Source organism: Podarcis raffonei, chromosome 14, assembly GCF_027172205.1.
Source record: "Podarcis raffonei isolate rPodRaf1 chromosome 14, rPodRaf1.pri, whole genome shotgun sequence".
NCBI classification, from domain to species: domain Eukaryota; kingdom Metazoa; phylum Chordata; class Lepidosauria; order Squamata; family Lacertidae; genus Podarcis; species Podarcis raffonei.
In genome coordinates, this window is record NC_070615.1 from 37,006,508 (window position 1) to 37,026,590 (window position 20,083).

General features: G+C 42.3%; 1 protein-coding gene across 4 annotated transcripts in view; it reads left to right on the top strand.

The window, feature by feature from the left end:
- Nucleotides 1–18,904, top strand: part of TBC1D24 (TBC1 domain family member 24) — a 30,492-nt gene extending 11,588 nt beyond the window's left edge. For 3 of the 4 annotated variants that reach the window (XM_053364666.1, XM_053364664.1, XM_053364665.1), the window contains exons 2-8: nucleotides 2,829–3,863; nucleotides 6,446–6,463; nucleotides 10,362–10,520; nucleotides 11,444–11,507; nucleotides 12,204–12,299; nucleotides 13,992–14,226; nucleotides 15,288–18,904. In XM_053364666.1, the coding sequence (XP_053220641.1) occupies nucleotides 2,905–3,863; nucleotides 6,446–6,463; nucleotides 10,362–10,520; nucleotides 11,444–11,507; nucleotides 12,204–12,299; nucleotides 13,992–14,226; nucleotides 15,288–15,442 (1,686 nt within the window). In that variant the 5' untranslated portion in view covers nucleotides 2,829–2,904 and the 3' untranslated portion in view covers nucleotides 15,443–18,904. The remainder of the gene's footprint in view (nucleotides 1–2,828; nucleotides 3,864–6,445; nucleotides 6,464–10,361; nucleotides 10,521–11,443; nucleotides 11,508–12,203; nucleotides 12,300–13,991; nucleotides 14,227–15,287) is intronic. The other variant, XM_053364668.1, reaches the window with a different exon arrangement.
- Nucleotides 18,905–20,083: the final 1,179 nt, after the last annotated feature.

A 20,083-nucleotide genomic window follows, 5' to 3' on the forward strand; every position in this document is an offset into this window, starting at 1 on the left:
TCGGCAAACAGTGAACCTGTTGGTAACCAGCAATGCTGGAAACTGGCTTCTGCCATTAAATCCAAACTGTCTCTTGTTTGCAGGGGTTTTACTTTTGTTTTTCTCAGTTCTGCTTTTTGGTCAAACTTTTATGCATATTTAAAAACGAATATATTTTGCAGAGCGCAGACACTGAGATTTCAAAAGGTACAGAAGCTCATTCCATAAATGAGTTGTCTTTAAGGTGGCCGCTATTTTCAAGCCTGATAAAAATAACCAAATGTTCGAGGGCAACAGCTGTGATTCTCACCTATGCGCTCTGCTGTAAACCCTGTATACTTAACTGGAATGTACAAGCAGGTTGATTTGTTTGTGCTGAAGCAGGAGAAAAAGGAACTCTACCAAAGAGGAAATTTTGATAGCAACTGTATAAAAGGTAAAGGGACCCCTGACCGTTAGGTCCAGTCGTGGCCGACTCTGGGGTTGCGGCGCTCATCTCACTTTACTGGCCGAGGGAGTCGGCGTACAGCTTCCGGGTCATGTGGCCAGCATGACTAAGCTGCTTCTGGCGAACCAGAGCAGTGCACGGAAACGCTGTTTACCTTCCCGCCAGAGTGGTACATATTTATCTACTTGCACTTTGACGTGTTTTCGAACTGCTAGGTGGGCAGGAGCAGGGACCGAGCAATGGGAGCTCATCCCGTTGCAGGGATTTGAACCGCCGATCTTCTGATCGGCAAGCCCTAGGCTCTGTGGTTTAACCCCCAGCGCCACCCACGTCCCTTAGCAACTGTATAGTTATAGTAAACTCATCTTCTGTATGTGGATCCTTGCATAGCCAAGATGGCACCAACTCTGGCAAGCGGGAGATATCGGCAGGCTTGGATTTGTAGAAGTATTTTTTCTTAAAGGAAATATTTAAGGGGTGAGGAGATATTTTTGAAAAATACTGGTGGGCTATTTGGGGGTGGGTGGGAGGAATAGAATGGAGTGTTCTGGGAAAGGGCATGGCTGGCAGGAATTCTAAACAGAAGAACTCTATGCTGCAACAGTTCCCACTTGTAACCCTTTAACCATGTATTATAAAGGTGGCTAACCTGTGGCCCTCTAGAAATTGGAATTCAAATACCATCAGCCTTGGCCAGCATGGCCAGTAAAAGGGGTGTTGTAGTCCAGCAAGGCAACAGATTAGCTATCACTGATATAGAACCTACACGTGATATTCTATGTATACCCATAGAGTGTTGCATGTAATGCAGTTCTGATTCTCTGCATGTGCCTGATATAGTTTCAAACCATATCTGCATAGGGCTTCCTAAAGACATGGGTTGTATCAGAGTAGAATAATTGAAATGAATGTGCCTGAGTTAGGTCATAAATTTTAATTGGTCTACTTGTGAGTAGGACTAACATTGGCTATATCATTTGATCTGACACCATACTAATTTTGAGACTAATATAGAATCTCAGATATACAGATTAATATTCAACCAAGATCTTGATTTATCTGGACAAGGACTTGCCCTCATTGCCATGCCTATTTATACGCAGTATTTATAAGCATGTTTTCCTTACAGTAGGCAAAGGTTCAGAATTTTAACAGAAGTGAGACAACACCCACTCTTGGCACATGAGCCAGTATTTCATGCATTAGTGTAACCTGTTATAGAAAACATATTGATAGACACTTAATTTCTTAAAGTTATCTGGTTTTTAAGTGATGGAGGACCACTTAACTTGTCTTTTATTAAGTCTGTCATAGCACTTAATGCACCAGCAAATACTGAATTTCCAAAGCTCTGCTTACAAAAGCAATTTTGCTTTCCTATTGGAAAGCTGCTGCTTAAATTTTGGGACTAAACAATTTATTGCCATTCTACAGACAGACTAACTATGTGTATGGTGAACGTACATCCCTGACTTTGTTGTTGGACTCCTGCTCTTCCAAGTGTTGTACAGGCCTATGTTAACCTGACTTGTTAGGCTGTATCTTCCAGAGGATTAGCCCTGCTTGTTACAGCAAAAAGAACCAGAGGCCTGTGGCACTTGAAAGACTAATTTATTATGGTATTAATTAATTAGGCTTTAAGGTACTACAGGATTCCTGTTTTTATTTGGCTACAGCTAGTAAAATCCTTTCCTGCCTATGACCTAGTATGCTCACGAAGCCATTGCATTTCCCAAAAAGCTTGATAATGTAGTCTCCTATGGCAACTCCTTCCTCAAAAGACAGAGGATTCTGATATGGCAGTAACATTTGCATCTTTATTTTCTGATGTCCTGTATAGTTTCCCCCCACCTCCCTGCTTTCTGGTACCATATAAATAAGATGTGCTGGAAAGGAATGTTTGAGGCAAATTACAATGGTACCTCAGGTTACAAATGCTTCAGGTTACAGATGCTTCAGGTTATAGACTCCGCTAACCTGGAAGTAGTACCTCGGGTTAAGAACTTTACTTCAGGGTGAGAACAGAAATCACGTGGTGGCAGCAGGAGGCCCCATTAACTAAAGTGGTAACTTAGATTAAGAACAGTTTCAGGTTAAGGACGGACCTCCGGAATGAATTAAATTCTTCACCAGAGGTACCACTGTATTCTTCAGCTCAGTTTACTACAGTTTTCAGCCACAGAACAGTGTATTGCACAGATAGAAAAGGTTAACCCACTGAGGAGGGAAATACCGGTACATCAGTTTAAAAGTAATAAGCCATTAATTACCTGAGTGAAGCCCCTTTGCAGGCAGTCTGGAACTTGCACTCCACTGCCAATAGCGGGACAAGCTATTAACAATTTACGTGTTCTTGACACGAAAGTAGCCATAACCTGTTGTGTGCTTTGTTCTTTTCCAGGAAAAAGTGAAAGTGCTCCAAGGGCCAGATAAGATACTTGCTTTTATGTCATTCTGCGAAGACTATCTTAATAGCTATGGGTGAATATAGCCGCTTTATAGACTGGGATAAAATGGATTCTACAATCCAGGACCAGGATGCAAAGGAACTGACCAGCACAGAATTTCAGGACCTGAAGCAACTGGCTCGCCAGGGATATTGGGCCAAAAACCACTCTTTAAGAGCCAAAGTGTACCACAAACTGATAAATGATATCCCTTGCCGCACAGTGACTCCAGATGCCCACGTCTACCGGGACATTGTGGTGAAAATTGCTGGCAAACGTAACAGCAGCAGTCTTCCGCTTCCAGAATTTGTGGACAACAGCCTTGTTCCCACTTACTGCCTGAATGCAGAAGGCATTGGGGCAGTCAGGAAGATAATTTCATGCATTGCAAGCCAGTTCCCGGACATATCATTCTGCCCAGCTCTGCCTTCAGTGGTAGCACTTCTCCTCCATTACAGTAGGGATGAAGCAGAGTGCTTTGAGAAGGTCTGCCGCATCCTTGCCTGCAACGATCCCTCCAAGCACTTCATTGATCAGACGTTCTTGGCTTTTGAGTCGTCTTGCATGACTTTTGGCGATCTGGTTAACAAATACTGTCAGGCGGCCCACAAGCTGATGGTAGCAGTTTCCAAGGATGTGCTAGAAGTATATTCAGACTGGCAACGGTGGCTTTTTGGAGAACTGCCTCTGGTATATGTTGCACGGGTCTTTGATGTATTCTTGGTAGAGGGCTACAAGGTTCTATACCGTGTTGCACTAGCTCTTCTCAAATTCTTTCATAAAGTCAGGGTTGGGCAGACTATGGAGTCAGACAACGTTCAGCAGGACATCCGAGCTTTTGTTAGGGATATTGCAAAGTCAGTGTCTCCTGAGAAACTGTTGGAGAAAGCTTTTGCGATTCGGCTCTTTTCACGGAAGGAGATCCAGCTTTTGCAGATGGCCAACGAGAAGGCTCTTCAGCAGAAAGGCATAACCGTCAAACAGAAGAGGTAAAAGGGATTCATACATACTCCAGAGAGGCTTTCCCTCTCCTCTAGTAATGCTCTTGACTTACATGGGAAGTGGATATGGTTGCAAAAGCAGAATAATGTGGGTGCTCAGTGGGAAAGTATAGAGGCTGTACCAACTTAACCGAATAATTACATGCGTATGTTTGCTTTTTCAGCTTCTGATAATTGGGCTTTTAAAGAACTTTAATTTTTCACAAGGACCATAGTGGTGGAGCTCTTTCAATGCTTAATTCAAAGCACTAGTCATGTTTTTTAAAACTCTAAATAGATTATGTCTTAAAATAATCTAAGACTGTGACTTCCCATATGAACTTGTCCCTCTTCATCTGAAGAGGGTCTTCTCTGCATTTGCAAAGCCTCAACTACTATTGGGAGAAGTAGGAGAAAGCCTTTTCCGATGCCCCACCTAGATTATAGAACTCCTGTCAGGTTATGATTGTGTGCTTGTTTTGTACTCCTCTCCCTGTGGCATTCCAACATTTTGATAAAAGGCATTCTTCTTTCAATATATTTTTGACGTGCTTAGTTGCGAGTTACTTTTCCCCTCTTTAAATCTCTTTTTGTTGTTGATGAAATTGTGATGGCTTTCTTTTGAAATGTTGGAAGCTGCCTTGAGCATCTTAAAAATAATGGAAAGGTGAGGTGCATTTTTAATAATGAATATAGAGGCTCAGAAGACAAGTAAAGGCAAAGGTACCCAGAGCTGTTAGGTTTTGAGAGAGATGCTTAACTTCTGTTTCAGAATCAGGCCTACAGAAGGCATGTTGGATGCAGCAAAACACAATTGTTTCTGATTTTCAATAAAAAAAGCCTTAGGAGGTTGGAATTTTGAGCGCAGGAAGTTGGAAGTTGCCTTATCATTCCTCTCCTGCCCCTCTTTTACTTGCTGTTTGCTCAAAATTGCCTTCTGCTTTCTTTCCCACATGGTTCCAGATGTTTATATAGTAGCTGAGATGGATGATTTTGAACATAAAACAGCTAGAGAGAAAAGGGTAACACACCCCGTTCCCTTCTGCCGGTCTTCAATAGCCTCCTAAGGCTACTTTTCATTAAAAGTTAAAATGATTTTACGACATATATTTGTGTTACAGGTAGGTAGCCGTGTTGGTCTGCTGAAGTCGAAACAAAATAAAAAGATTCCTTCCAGTAGCACCTTAGAGACCAACTAAGTTTGTTATTGGTATGAGCTTTTGTGTGCATGCACACTTCTTCAGATACTTCTTCAGATGGTATCACCACAAAGAAAGGCTATTTATCCCAGGGGGTTGGACTGGATGACCCTCAGGTCCCTTCCAACACTACAATTCTGTGATTCTACAATTCTGTGACCTCAACTACATTGCTTGACTGTAGATTGCTCTTACAGAAATTCACTTGTCCAATATGCAAGAAAGAGAAACACACAGTGGAAATGGAACTGGTATTAACTATGAACTAAGGCAGAGGTTTTTAAACTGTGATCTGTGAGTTGCATTTGGGTGGCCTGTGGAAAGGCTTCATCATGGACCTGCACCAGTAGCAAAAAGTGCCAGGCGCCCAGTTAATTTTGAACACTGGCTTACAATCTATAAAGACAAACTTAAGAGAAATGGGGGAAAGGGCTACAGCTAAAAGTACTAAAACTGGGCAGAGTTAAGTGCACGAGGCATCTTTGATGAAAGAGCCCTTTAAGATGTTCCGCTGGGGCTTATTCAGCTGACAAGTGTTTGTGAAAGCCTTAAAGTTTCTATATTCTTGTCAGAAGCATTGACATTTCAGAGATTTGGGTCAGTGTTCTAAATATTCCATTTATCGTTAGTAGAAATAGCACAAGACCAGTGGCTGACAGGCATGAGAACGCTGTGCTTTTGTATAAGCTGAAGAACAGCTAGTATTCTGTAATCACAGAAACTTGATTGGAGGAAATGTGTTCTGGTTGTGTGGCCCAAAATGTAAAGCTTCAAGGAGTTCGGTTAACAGCCTCACAAATAGTTTCTTAGCATTTCACACATGCAAATGGTTTGGTTTTTGAAATTATGTAATCTGTACCTGTCCAATTTTCCAAGGGGATTCCATTTTTATGTTAACTCTGTATTTTTGTAATATTTTGTTTAAGTTGTCTGTTGCTTCATTTTTTGTACACCACTTAGATATATTTTTAATACATTAAGCGGTATGGAAATTAAATAATCCAGATCAGATCAAATGAAGTCAAAGGGTAAGTACCACAGCACTAAAGACCCAATTTCTACATTGTGCGAAACAGGAAAACCTCAACAACAGAGCGCAGTCGCATATATGGAGTGAGAGTAGAAGGGAAGGTTGAAGGGCAAGTGCAGAAGTCATAAGCAGTTAGGTGAAGAGACATTGTATAGAAAGATAAATGTGATAAGAGAATTGAGGAGGAAGAACTATGATACAGTGGTTGGGTGTCCATCTGTTCTTTAATCTCGTTCATTTGACTTCAAATCTTACTCTTGAGTTTTTCTCTAGGCTCTAATTTACTGAACTTTTCTTGATTTCTCTCTCTCTTTTGTCTCGTACTGTCATTTCCCTGTCTGCTGCACCCCTCCTCTTTGCAGCATTGCATCCCCAAAAAGGTAGGTTTCAAGATTTGAATACTCCACGCTTTGCTTTTCTCTTCTGCCTTGGCTTGACTTCCTAATGGCTGTTATCGCGGCTTATGCTTGGCTGGTTATGCCAGTACTTACTGCAGTATCAGATGGTGGGGAAGTGGTGGGTGGGTGGGGTTGCAATTCACAAATGTCTTTCCAAAGCTTTCAACAGTCCTGCTGTCAAGTATGCTGTACAAGGTCTGCATTCTAGTCTAGTCTTATTTCTCTGCACTGTCATGAGGATTTCACTGATGAAACACAAGCCTATTCTAACATACTGTAGGGGCTACTAGTCTTTTGTTGTTAAAAGAACTTCTGAACCATATAGTGATAGGCAGAATGTTAAACATGAAGTTGCTTTGTGTGAATAGATAAAGATTGTTAATAACCCTGGTACAGGCATCCCCAAACTTGGCCCTCCAGATGTTTTGGGACTACAACTCCCATAATCCCTAGCTAACAGGACCAGTGGTCAGGGATGATGGGAATTATAGTCCCAAAAACATCTGGAGGGCCAAGTTTGGGGATGCCTGCCCTAGTAGTACAGCCCAAGATAGTTTTGTGCCTAGGGAGGTGTTCAGATAAACTGGTATCTAAATTCCACTTAACTATGGTAAGGGTATATTGGCTGCATACATATGCTGGTCCATACATATTGGTTCATACATATGCTGGTCGGTCTCTCACATATGTGCATGTGTGTGTGCGCACACACACACACACATTATATATACATATATATATATATATATATATATATATATATATATATATATATGGTAAAGGTACCCCTGCCCGTACGGGCCAGTCGTGACCGACTCTAGGGTTGCGCGCTCATCTCACTTAAGAGGCTGGGAGCTGGCGCCATCCAAAGACACTTCCGGGTCACGTGGCCAGCGTGACAAAGCTGCACTGGCGAGCCAGCACCAGTGCCGCACACGGAAACGCCGTTTACCTTCCTGCTATAAAGCGGTACCTATTTATCTACTTGCACTTAGGGGTGCTTTCGAACTGCTAGGTGGGCAGGAGCTGGGACCAAACGACGGGGACATGTCAAGCCTCCTTCACAGCCAGATCTCCTCCCGGGCTTGCTCTCAGTGAGCCCTGACCCTGGAATCTCCCTAATTTTTTTCTTCCCTGAACCTTAGTCAGATGGCTGCACATCCTGATTCCCTACCTGGTCCCTCCTGTTACCCCTAGGGTCTTCTTTGTTGCTCAGACTTCCCCTTAGTACAGGCAATGACTGCTTTGCACAAGTTATGTTCCTTACCCCCTCGCATGTTGGCAGAGTGCGCATAAGCCAGTTACCCTCCCGCCTTTTTTTCAGCCCCTTCTGGGTTGTGGCAATGCACGTGTGCACTGTCTCGTGTCAATTAGCAATTGCCTGTATAACACCAGTTCCTTTATTCTTATTTTTTTCACCTTGGGAGCAACAGAAGCACATTGTACTGGAATGTGTTGGGAGAAAGCACCTAAGGTAGCCTGGTGACAATCAGGGGCATGGCTCAGTGCATTAAGGCATTAACCAAAAAGAGCTTCCTGCACAAATACAGAAAATAAATGCAACATATGAAGGTGTGACTAAGTGTGGAACTATTGTCTGCAGCCCAAATTGGATGAATGGCATGTTCTTCACATAGAACATGAATGGCATGTTCTTCCCCACCCTCAGTTACGCTTGTTTCCAAGATCTTTTTAAAAGTATACAAGCCCATGTGGTATTCAAGCCCATAGCTGAAAAGCCAGTAGTGAATGTTTAACAAATTTCTTGTTAGCAGCAGTGCTTTTTTTCTGTGGGGACTCGGGTACACGTACCCCTAAACATTTTGTGAATCTTTGTACTTTTGTCCATTTAGTGTATTTATTTTTCCCGATTTGAACCATAAAATGGTGATTTTCTTGAGTCCAAATGAGAGTACCCCTAAAAAATTTTTTTTAGAAAAAAAAGTACTGGTTAGCATCATGTTTATTAATCACTCTGCCACAGTAGGTACACAGTCCATGTGCTTTGGTAACAAGACATGAGATTCATGTTAGCTTGAGCTGCCTAAGCCTTGGTGGTTTTAAGGTTTAGAGATTAGTGATAAATTGTAGCATGCACACTGAACAGAGCAGCCTTCACAAGTTGTAGATCATGCTTGGAAGGAGACTAATCAACAACCTGATAATCCTCTGCTGATATCATACAGGCTCCTATCTGCAGTGCTTCGGAAGGACATATAACTGGCTCTGTGGCTTATCTGTGCTGAAGGGAACACATCCTGCCCTTAGCATATGCAGTCAACTATGCATTTTGATTAACTTCTGGTTTAAGGACAGAACATGAGTTGCTTCAGAAACAGAGCCACACCATTTCTGAAACTGTCACTGTACTTCAGTTAAATTTTGAAACTACCCATGAATGAGAATCCCATTTCCCTCACTTAATTAGAGATGTGCAGGTGATTCCGACTAAACATTAGGACAAACTTTCTGGTGGCAATGGAACTGGCTACCTTGGAGGGTGGTGGTGGTGATGGGAGATTTTAAAAATGAGGTTAGATGATCATCTGCCAGGGATTCATTAGCTGAAATTCCTGCATTGGAGGGGATTGGACTAGATGACTTTGGGTCCCTTCCAACTCCACAGTTCTGCCATTCTATTAGCCGCTAGTTTTCTGCAAGGTTTACAGTATGCAGATGTGTCCATAATAAAATGGACAGGTGGCTCCCCCCTTTTTAAAAAAAAGAGTGTCTTTGCACTATAAGTGGCCCGCATTTCAACTCTTCTTCCTAGCATGTACTGTATAATAACTCCAAAGTTTGGCTTGCTTCATGGTACAGTTCTTGCATATCTCTGACATAAGCTGTGAAACCTGCATTTAACTCTAGCTTGGCTGTCAAAAAGAATTGGCTATATTTCCTTGTCACTGGCTTGTATGTTATCCTCCTGTTTTATGTATTGGCTTCCAGTGCTTTGGAGCAACTGAGCCTTCTGTGGATTCTTTAACTCCATGGATATAGCCACATTCAAGTCTGTTTTCATACTTGGACAACAGTTGGAAGAGAATTTCCAGGAGTGGCACATAGCTCTGAATATATTTATGGTTGTACAGTTTCCTCTGTAATGGTATCACCTGGGTCCCCTGCTGGTTTTGAACTGCAGCAGTCATAGCTGGGGAAGGGTGTTTACATCAAAACCTTCCAAGTGCTTTTCAATGGCTATAGCTTTGATCGGTGAATTGGGCTAGCTTGTAAATACATCTACCAAATCAGTGGGAAAACTATGAAAGGGCAAATCCGATCCTAGTTGCAAGGAAACAACTTATGGTATAGTAGGTTTTAAAATTTCCCAGAATTCCCACCATTTGAAAATCCGCATTCATCCTTGGGGACACAAAAAAATGTACAGCTATCTATTATTCACATGAAAATCAAATACAGAAAGTAACTTCCTGTTATCCATGTAAAAATGCTGATTTGTATTTAAGAACATTATTTTGACCAAACTACTTAGGGCTGCTGAGATCTGCACCCTTATACAGAGCTAAACACCACAGCATTAATGTGGATATCAAGCCCTCCTAATTTCAAGCTGTGGGTGACTGCAAACCCCTTAATTGTTTTGCCCTTTTATTGTTTTTCCTGTGGTGTAGTGTTGCCCTCTTTCTGCTCATAGAGTTACTAGCCCTTCTGCTAGTTTCTTTGTTAGTCATTTACAATGCATCTACAAAGGGAAAGGGAAAGAAATGTTTTAATTTGCAATGCTTCTTTGCCTTCTGGATGTCAGGAAGGGACTCTTTTCTTGCCATAGGCAACAAGTTGAGGCCCGAATTGGGCAGTAGTTGCTTTGGACAAATGCCCATGACTCCAGTTTTAACACCAGTTTTCTGTTATTCCACAGGCAGAATGTCCACCTGGCAGTTCATGCTGAGAACTTCAAGTCTGAAATAGTTGATGTAAAGAAGATGAGAGACATCTGGTCATGGATTCCTGAGCGCTTTGCACTTTGCCAGCCACTGCTGCTGTTTACCACCTCAGAACATGGCTGCAGCTTAAGCAGGTAAAATGTAGTCAGCACTATTTTAAAATGAATCTTTGGTACTGTACGCCACAAGATGATGTAGACAATCATAGGCCAATTCTCTTGGCAAGGGTGCTTTGCTTCTGTTGTATGATGAATGTTGCTAGAGTTGTCTTGCTTTGCATCAACACAAGCAGAGTTTGTAGGCTGGCTTTACATTGAATGCATGTTGGTGTGCTATCAACTCATATAGATCTTTTTTCTAAGTCAAATCGTGGTTGAGTGTGAAAGCATGTGGTCCCAGAAAGGTGATTGCACCTGCTTTCCCCCTCCCTGGCCATCCTGCTGTTGTTGCCATGGTTTGTCTTAGCATGTCATCTGAACATGGGCTTGTGGTTTGTCTCACTCCAGACAAACTACAATCTGTAACCAAGATTCATTTTTGGTTTACTGTTTAAGGAGATGGACCACAAACCCAGATTTGGATGATGTGCTAAGCCAAACCAAACCATGACTTGGCTCATAGAATGCAGCAACAGCAGGACCAGAAATCAAGCAGCCACAACCTTCTCTCTGGGAACCTGCACATTTGTGATGTACTGTGATTTTGCTTAGCGTTATGGACAAACTGAGCCATAGACTATGCTGTGCTATAGAACTCTGGGTTTTTGCTCGCTCTTCCTTAGCTGAGAGGCCTAACTGTATGCTAAAGCAACAAGGAATGTTGTGGCATTAAAAAACCTAAGACATTTATTATGGCATAAGGTTTTGTGAACTAGAGTCTGGTCTTTTAGCACATCACCCAAACAGTTTTTATTGTTGATTAAAGAGGCAGACAGTGAACTGGGTCTTGATTGGCAGTGTGGTGTGGATGCAAAAAGTGTGTGGAGAGTGTGCAGTTACCAAGACCAGCAGTGGGATGTTTCACTAAGGGAGCATTGTTTTATATGTATCTTTATCAGGTTCTATTCACATTGCGAGGGACATGAACCAACTCTCCTTTTGATTAAGACAACGGCCCAAGAGGTAAGTTAGTAGGACAAGTAGCAGCTTTATTTATAAAGTAGACACTTTATAAATTTCATATGATTCACTAAACTGCTGTCCATCAATTATTGTAGTTGCCATAGACAACAAAATGAAATAACTCCTTAGAACTCTCCCTGTTGCACTAACTCATTTGTGCCTTGCTTGCTTAATAAAGCACAATTTAGCTGCTTTCTTGGGAAATTTGAATTTGAAATTCAACCTGTTTTCCAGGTTGACGTGTTATGCCACAGACTCCCTTCCCCTACCACTACAGAGGAGTGACTTCATCACAGTGCACACACTGCAATATGTGTCTCCTGCACGACTGCAGAGCTATTCAAAAAGACCCATATACATTCTCTCTCCATGCCCCTGTTGACACTGATAGGAGCAGTCATAAAATGTGATCTTGGTTGACCGCCATAGACTAACTACAGATATAGCTTGCTACCCTCACACCAGGGCCACTTCAGAGACAAACCTTGGATTGCTATATTCAACTGTGAGTTGCTGCTGTTGACAAATTTACATGTTTGATTTGCATTTCACACCTAAGGTGTGTGTTAGGTGTACACCTACAAATGTTATAAGAAGTGTCTCTTTATCTACCAGCTTTGAGACCTTTCAACATTACAGCTTCAAGTGTTCAAACTTCTTCGTTGTTTCTCTAAATGGTGTCTATTACCATCCTAGGTCTGTGGGGCTTATTTATCAACAGACTGGAATGAACGCAAACGAGGAGGAAGCAAGCTGAGCTTCTTTGGAACAGGGGAATGTTTTGTGTTCAGGGTAAGAAGTAATCATGTTCACTCCTTTTTTTAAAAAAAAATCATTTTTATTTGATTTTACAAATATAAATTTATAACAATCCAAATGCATATCCATATATAGCTATTAGTCTGACTCTCACGACTCCCCTCCCCCATACCCTCCATTTGTCAACATTTATAACTGCATATTATTCCATAATCTATATTTTGTATCCATCCATATTATCCATAGTATTTGTTACATTATAAGTGAGATTAAAATCCTGCCAATGTTTTCATCTGCTTAAACAAACAAATAAATAGTTTCCCCCCATTCTTTTTTAAAGTTTTTGTCCTCTTGGTTCCTGAGGTTTCCCCGTCAGCTTTGCCATTTCAGCGTGGTCCATCATCTTAGCTTGCCATTCCTCTCTGGTACCACAGAGTAATCATGTTTACTCTTACCACAACCACCCCTTGCCTTTGGGGAACAACCTACTAATCAGTTTATAAGACTAAACCTTGCTGCTATTAGCAGCAGCAGCAGTTTAACTATCATCATCTATATGAATATGGAGCAAACCTTTCCCCAAGTTCATCAAAAGTCTTCATTAGGCTGAATGTTATGATATTCTACTGCAATAAGTGTCTTGATTATTGTTGGGTGTCACACTTTCTCTACCATGGTGTATGATGCAATGTTGCCAAACTAGGAAGTGTAGATATTTTGAATTTCAAGCTTGGGGCAAGGGACCGAGGCATACAGGTGTAGTATCTGTGCACATGGATTGTTGATGAGCTACCAAAATAAATGTGTCACTCTGAAGTTGGAAGGCAACTGGATTCAGTCTGCATTTGAAGGTGAGCCTACCAAATTTGCACTTTCTGAAACAAGAAGCAAACCAAAACACAGCCATCCTTCAAAACTGACATTTCTCTGAATTCTGCCATGCAGTTCTTTAGCCAAGTAATATATACAAGAACGTATATGCTAGTGTGTATATAAATATATAACAGTGAAAATAACATACAAGAATGCATTGTATTCTGGGATATTGCATAGAAAAATGTGTATATTAGGAGGAATTCACACTAAAATGCTGATAAATTCACAAGGCCTTTTTTAAAAAATAGCAAAGTGATGTAGAAATGGGGAGAACAGAACTTAAGAGTGGGGAGAAATGAGAAACCAAAAGTGATATATTCCCCCATCCCTAGTTGTAAGTACCTTTTTAAGATTCAATTAACATGAGTCTTTACCCATAAAGTGGCAATCAAGAGGGCCACCAAATGAAACATTTGAGTAGCTATCCCGATTTTGCAAGATTCCTGATGCAATGTCAGGAAGAGGTTGTGCAATATAACTGTTATAATGTCTTAACACTTCTCTAGTGCATTGAAGTCCTGCCTAGAATGGTAGGCCAGAAGTACTCTATAGATTGGCTGCTGAGCAATCTGAAAGCCCCCTGTGCTCTACAAATACCAAACTTGATTAATGCCTAGCAAGGAGACCACTGAAAGTTGCTCTGAGCTTTTCTAAAGGAACAGCAGGTTATAAATATAATAACTTCCCTTTTTAGTGCCTGCCACAACATTCATAGTGCAAATTCATTCTGAAAATCTTTCTTGGGGTGTGAGTCAAGTTCTGGCCATGGGGGCGGGGGGAGACGCCAAGTGCAGTGCATTTTCTCTGAAGAATTCCTTCATAACTCCATCTCTCCTCTCCTCTCTCTAGCTGGTGCCTGAAGTGGAACGCTATGAGTGGGTAATAATCAGGCACCCAGAGCTAGCCATGACAGGACCTGAACAAGGGAACAATTCCTCCCATGTTTCTGACCCTCCATCCGCAACCAGCCTCCCCTCGGACCCCTCAGACCGCCTTTCCCCCTTCCTTTCTGCCCGGCACTTCAACCTGCCTTCCAAAGCTGCATCCATGTTTATGGCTGGTGGAATGGAATGCATCATTATAGGTAAGCCTGTGCTCTTCTGTTGCTGCCTCTTGCAACAGCGCCTTTTAGTTCTATGTAGGGGCACAAAGGGGTTTGCACTTTTTAAGACTTTTATTCCTAAATCTTTGAATCAGGGTTAAAATGAAAGATGGTGTAGGAGAATGGTTTTCATCTGATATCGAACTGCAGTTAGGCCTGCAATATTGACAGTTGGGGGGGAGGACTATAATAAAATAATAATAATTTATTATTTACACCCCGCCCATCTGTCTGGGTTTCCCCAGCCACACTGGGTGGCTCCCAACAGAATGATGATGATGATGTGGTAAAACATCAAACATTAAAAACTTCCCTAAACAGGGCTGCCTTCAGATGTCTTCTAAAAGTTAGATAGTTGTTTGTTTCCTTTACATCTGATGGGAGGGCATTCCACAGGGCAGGCGCCACTACTGAGAAGGCCTTCTGCCTGGTTCCCTGTAACCTCACTTCTCACAGTGAGGGAACTGCCAGAAGGCCTTCAAAGCTGGACCTCAGTGTCTGGGCTGAGCGATGGAGTTGGAGACACACCTTCAGGTATACTGGGCTGAGGCTGTTTAGGGCTTTAAAGGTCAACACCAACACTGAATTGTGCTTGGAAATGTACTGGGAGCCAACAGAGGTCTTTCAGGACCGGTGTTATATGGTCTTGGCAAATAGATCCAGTGTGCAATATTTTATCTGTTCTGCATCAGACTCTTGACTATAAGCTTTTCTGAAAGCTAAAATACCCATAATTGAATGCTCTGCATATGCTAGCCTTCACCAACATGGTGCCCTCCAGATGTTGTTGCCCAAAACATCTGGAGGGTGTCAGGTTGACAAAGACTGGTATACACCTTGGATTCTGAGAGATCCGTGAACTCTTAACTGTAGAGCAGTTTGATGGGGTGATAATGTCTTCTCATAATATATATTCCCATGTTGGGGCAGCTGACAGCTGTCATTCTGTTGTCTCCAGAAGTAGTGGAACTGAACATGTGATTGGAGCCACTGCTTTGCATCTTGATGCAGGGACAGTGTAACTGTGGTCTTTTCCCCCACAGGCGGAGGTGACGGTCAAGCTCTCTACATTGACGCAGACCTGAACCATGGAAGAACTGGCCACTGCAACACTTTCAACAACCAACCATTGTGCTCTGAAAGTTTCCAGATAGCTATCATAGAGGTTTGGGGTTTCAAGGACACTATGAGCAACTGAGGAGATAGAGCCTGCTTTCAAAAACAGCTAGCTCGTGGAGCATCTTATGATTCTGACCACAACTCCAGTTGCAAGAGTCGAGCTTATTTCTGAATCCACAAAATCAGTAGGCTCCTTTTTTGTAATTTAGAAAGCTAATTTGCAGGGCTCACATAGATGCAGGGGCCTCATTGTTCAGCCATTGTATTCTTCATATGCAGTTTGTATTTGGGTAAGTGATTTATCCTTGACCTCCTGTTCTTACCCCTGGAAACCTTTATGCATATCCTGATATTTTTGGTAGCGAGAAGGTGGCCTCACTGAAGTATCCAAGTTGACTTTTATCCATGTCAGAGCCTTCACGAGGCCAGATAACATTTCTGATGTCAGCAGGTGCTTGTTGGTGACTGGATTTATCCAGCAGTGTAATTTTTCTTCTTTTGCAGAAGCTTCTAATCCCTGCTAACGTTAGCTTGGATACAGAGTGACTCCCATGCAATCCAAACTGATTATGTTGCCGATTTTTCTCTCCTCCCAACTGCAGTCTTGCTTACTGCATGCCACGCCAACCTAGAGGCTTCCCCAGATCCCCAGGGGGCTGCAGTGGGAAAGGGAAGAATGAGAGAGACCCATTGCACATGTGCAGAACACACTGCAAATGGATTGTTTGATCCAAGCCATTATTTTCTATAACCTATTAGAGAAATCTGTTAACAGCACCATTTTGTGTGTGTGTGTGTGCCCGCACACACTCATTTACACACCTTACAGCTGGCTGTTGCCCTACGAGCCAGTCTTCGTTTGACATTCCGCTGTGTGTGAAGTGAGGCTGACTGAGTAATTTGGGAGTACTTTTTCCCCCTTTGGTCTTCAGTGCCACTGCTCGGTCGAAGGCATCCTGTCTGACATGCTGCCATCCTGCTTTTCTGTTTACATTCCTGATACTGCATATCAGTGATACCATGATTTTTTTTAGGGGGTACATTCAGGCAGCTAAGGACCCTTATGGGATATACAACACGCTGAACTACTTCCTCCTGAGTCGTTGCTATTTGTGTTGAAAAGAAGCTGGGAGGAGCTTGAAGCAGTATTAGCTAATTGACCTCAAACTTTGGCACAGTCTTTTAAAGTGAAGCTATTGCAACAAGCTCGGGAAATGGCCGATAGTTGTTTTGACTATTAAAGGACTGTTTCTTCTAGGGACTCTAGGGGGTGCTGCATCCTCATTAACCTGACAGATACCTGGTCACTGGAAGCTTTCTTGCATGCAGCCTTTGGCTGTTTGGTTAGTAGTGACATCTCTTCAGTTCAGGTTGCCACGTGGTAAGCAAAGTCTGCCCCTAGACTAACACAGAAGCATTAAGCACATCTTGTTGGTTTTGCGCTTCCCTTTTTTCGTCTCTGAATCTCTGTGAGATCTGCTCACTCCTAGCTTAGCAAATGAAGAAGGGAGCTTTGCCATATCTGATATCCGCACAACTGCAGTAAAGTGGCCAGCTTAGAAGATTTTCCTTTAGAATTGGTTATTGAGTGTTTTCATTTGATTATGCCCTGTCTTAGAAATGACACAGCCTATGGCTAAAAATGGGAAAGCCAGCTTGTTACAGAACTTGCTCGGTTGAGGCGATGCAAAACTCAGCATGCTTTAGCCTTTGGGGAGGTTACATGTATTTGAAGCTAGGAGGTACTTAAGATAATAGCTCAAGAACATATCATATAGCCTGGCTTATTTTAAGCTTGTTTTGGCCCTTTCTCTTACAATTTCTAGTAATGTGGGCAAAATTCTACGATTTGATGGAAGTTGTTAGGTAGTGCAGTAATACAGACACAGAAAGAAGCCATTGCATGGTGTCTTACAGCTGAAGCTGTTTGCTCGTGCTGTCTGGGGAGCTTTATCTGCAGTGAGACTGCCCTCCTCTGAATGAAAACTGGTGGCATTTCTGGCCATCTTTCCACAGGCCAGCCCAGTCCACTCCCCGTCACTTCTCTGTTGGAGTAGACTGCAGCACATGTGAACAACACCAAAACATCCAACTAAGGTGAATTGTTTAGGATGTGGAAGTCTCAGCAAACCAAGTTGAGCATGTTTCCATATCTAACCAGAGGGTGGCACACATTTCTCAGTGGATGTTGACATGGTGAAAAATAAATAGGTGTTAACAGTCATCTAAGCTTTTGTGAAGCAGAGCTGTGAAAGTGGGGGCTGGGATGTTACTTGCAGTCTTGAGAAGGGTGCAGCTCAAAGTTTGCTGCAGCAGGTTTGGCAAAAATAAAAAAATACATCTCCCTGTTATGTTTCCCAATCTGTTTTAAGTGGGGGGGGGTTAGCATAAGCAGTTTTGGATGATATGTCTTGAAGTCGATACCTTATTCGTGATTTCATTAAGTATGTTGATATTAAGTTTTATCAGGTTTGTGTCTTCAATTTTTGAGATCTTGATGATGACTGAAAAGGAGCCATTCTAAAAGTGGTTTCCTGAGAGATGAGTCCCTTCCTTATAATAATAGGTTGGACGGCAACACTTGCTGGGTTGAGGAAAGGAGAGAGGTCTTGGTGGTAGCAAGAAGTGACATGAATGTAACTAGAAATAGCTTCCAACCTAATTCTTTGGGGTGCAGGCAAATTTCTACCCACCTACAGTAGACTGCTGCAGTGCTAGAATTTTCTTGGGAATGTTTCAGTAATTCACTGAGAACCATGTACTTGTTGACAACCAAGATTCCCTATTTCTCATTGAGATTATTTAGCTTTTATTGCATATGAAGAGGGAACAGAAGAGAAAGTCAATATTACCATTAAAGAGTTAAAAACACCTCATACTAGAAATACTTTCAGTTTTAGGAAACCATAAAAACTGCTTCATTCATTAAATCAGTTGTTAATCCCAGAATTGATGTTAAGCACAGACTTTATTAATTCTTTTTTTTAAAAAAATATTCCAAGGTGTTTACTTCATGTCTCTTGAAATAAGTGTTCTAGTTTTCCTCCAAAATCTGAATATGTATATTTTTGCCTCGCCATCATAATGTGTTAATATCACAAGCAAGCAAGGCCTTTGCCCTCATCTACACACAGTTGGGGCAGAGGAACTCTGGTGTTGCAGATACATATCTAGAAGGTGGACCAGCGGCCAGATCTCAGCTGCTGTCTCCTCCCTCTCTTCCTCCAGGTTGCTGTGTGTCCCTTTGGTGTGTTTTGAGATGAGCATTGTACCTGGTTGTAACGATACATGTGAATGTGCCTACTGCTCCTGACAATGTGGTGATGTTTATTTCCCTGGAGGCAATTGTAGCTTTTGTGCAATGTGACTTTCTTCCCTTAACGTATACTTTATGTCTCCCTTCCACAACTGATGTCACTGGTGGCAGTTGTCGCTGTGTGTGTGTGTGTGTGTGTGTGTGTGAATGTGAATCTGTGGCCACACAGAAATCAAATTGACTTTTAACAGAAAAATAAACTCTGGATATGACTTGACTCTTCAATACAGCCACATGGCTATTGGTGCTTCCTATCTTAACTTTTCTGTAAGTAGTTGGTCCTGCAGCCAGCAACTTGTTTAGTTGGCCATGTGCTGAGATGCTGAGATCTTGGGTGTGACCACCTGCTACCAAAAACACCAGCACTCTACTTAGGTAGCATGATTCATAATGCCCCCTCCATTATTGCTGTTCTCCTAAGCACCAAAGCAGTCCCTCTCTCTAACAAGCAGGGAGACCAGCTTCTTGCATGCATCTTCCAAGGCAATTAGCATCATCCTTAGAAATCAACCAGGAAAACGTTTCTGGCAGGGGCTCAGATAGTACCTCAGTTTTATTGCACAGGACCTCTGAAAACTTGAATGGGTTGCATGCTGTTGAGTCCGAGAAACAAAACCTCTTGGACGATCACAATTCCATGTAAACTGGATATAAATCTGGACAGCATGAGACAGCTAATTACCAACTGATTTGAATATGATAAGCTATGTAAACACAAGGCAGTTCATCCCTTTGGACAAGTGGGATCTTGTGGCAGTTGCTCATACTGTATTAACTAATACGCAGCATGTAGGCCACTACAGCTTGGCCTGTTTGTAGTCTCCTGGACCACAAGGTGTAGATTGTCAAGGTGGTCACAAAGGTTGTGTGCACCACCATGCATTTGAAGCATATGGCTTCCTGCAAAGAGTCCTGAAGTCTGGGATTCCCCAGGATTGTTTGGGGGGGGGGGTAATGTGCTTTAAATATATGGTGTGTCCATTGCCTAATGCAAAGTTAGACTTTGATGTAGCTATGGCCACTCTTGCCTTTGACACCACCCACCACAGACATGTGGCCCCTGCAAGGCTGCCTGTGGAGGAATGTGGCCCTCAGGCTGAATTCCCCATCCTTGCTATATAGTGTAAGCATTGTACATTACTATATAATATAGCAGTACTTCATTCTGGCCTCTAGAGTTCCCTCTTCAACTGATTTCAAAAGCAGTAGCAACCACTAGACCTTCTGTTTGCAGAAGGCCTTACTGTGGATTCAAAGCTGCTCTTTGCACGGGGAGGAAATACTCAGCTTACCTGAGGCACAGGGTGGGAGTCTCTTTCATGAGCTGCACCACCACAGCGGTGACACCTAACCTGACCTGGCACTACACACTGGTACATAGTAACACAGGTCTAGGTTTTACTC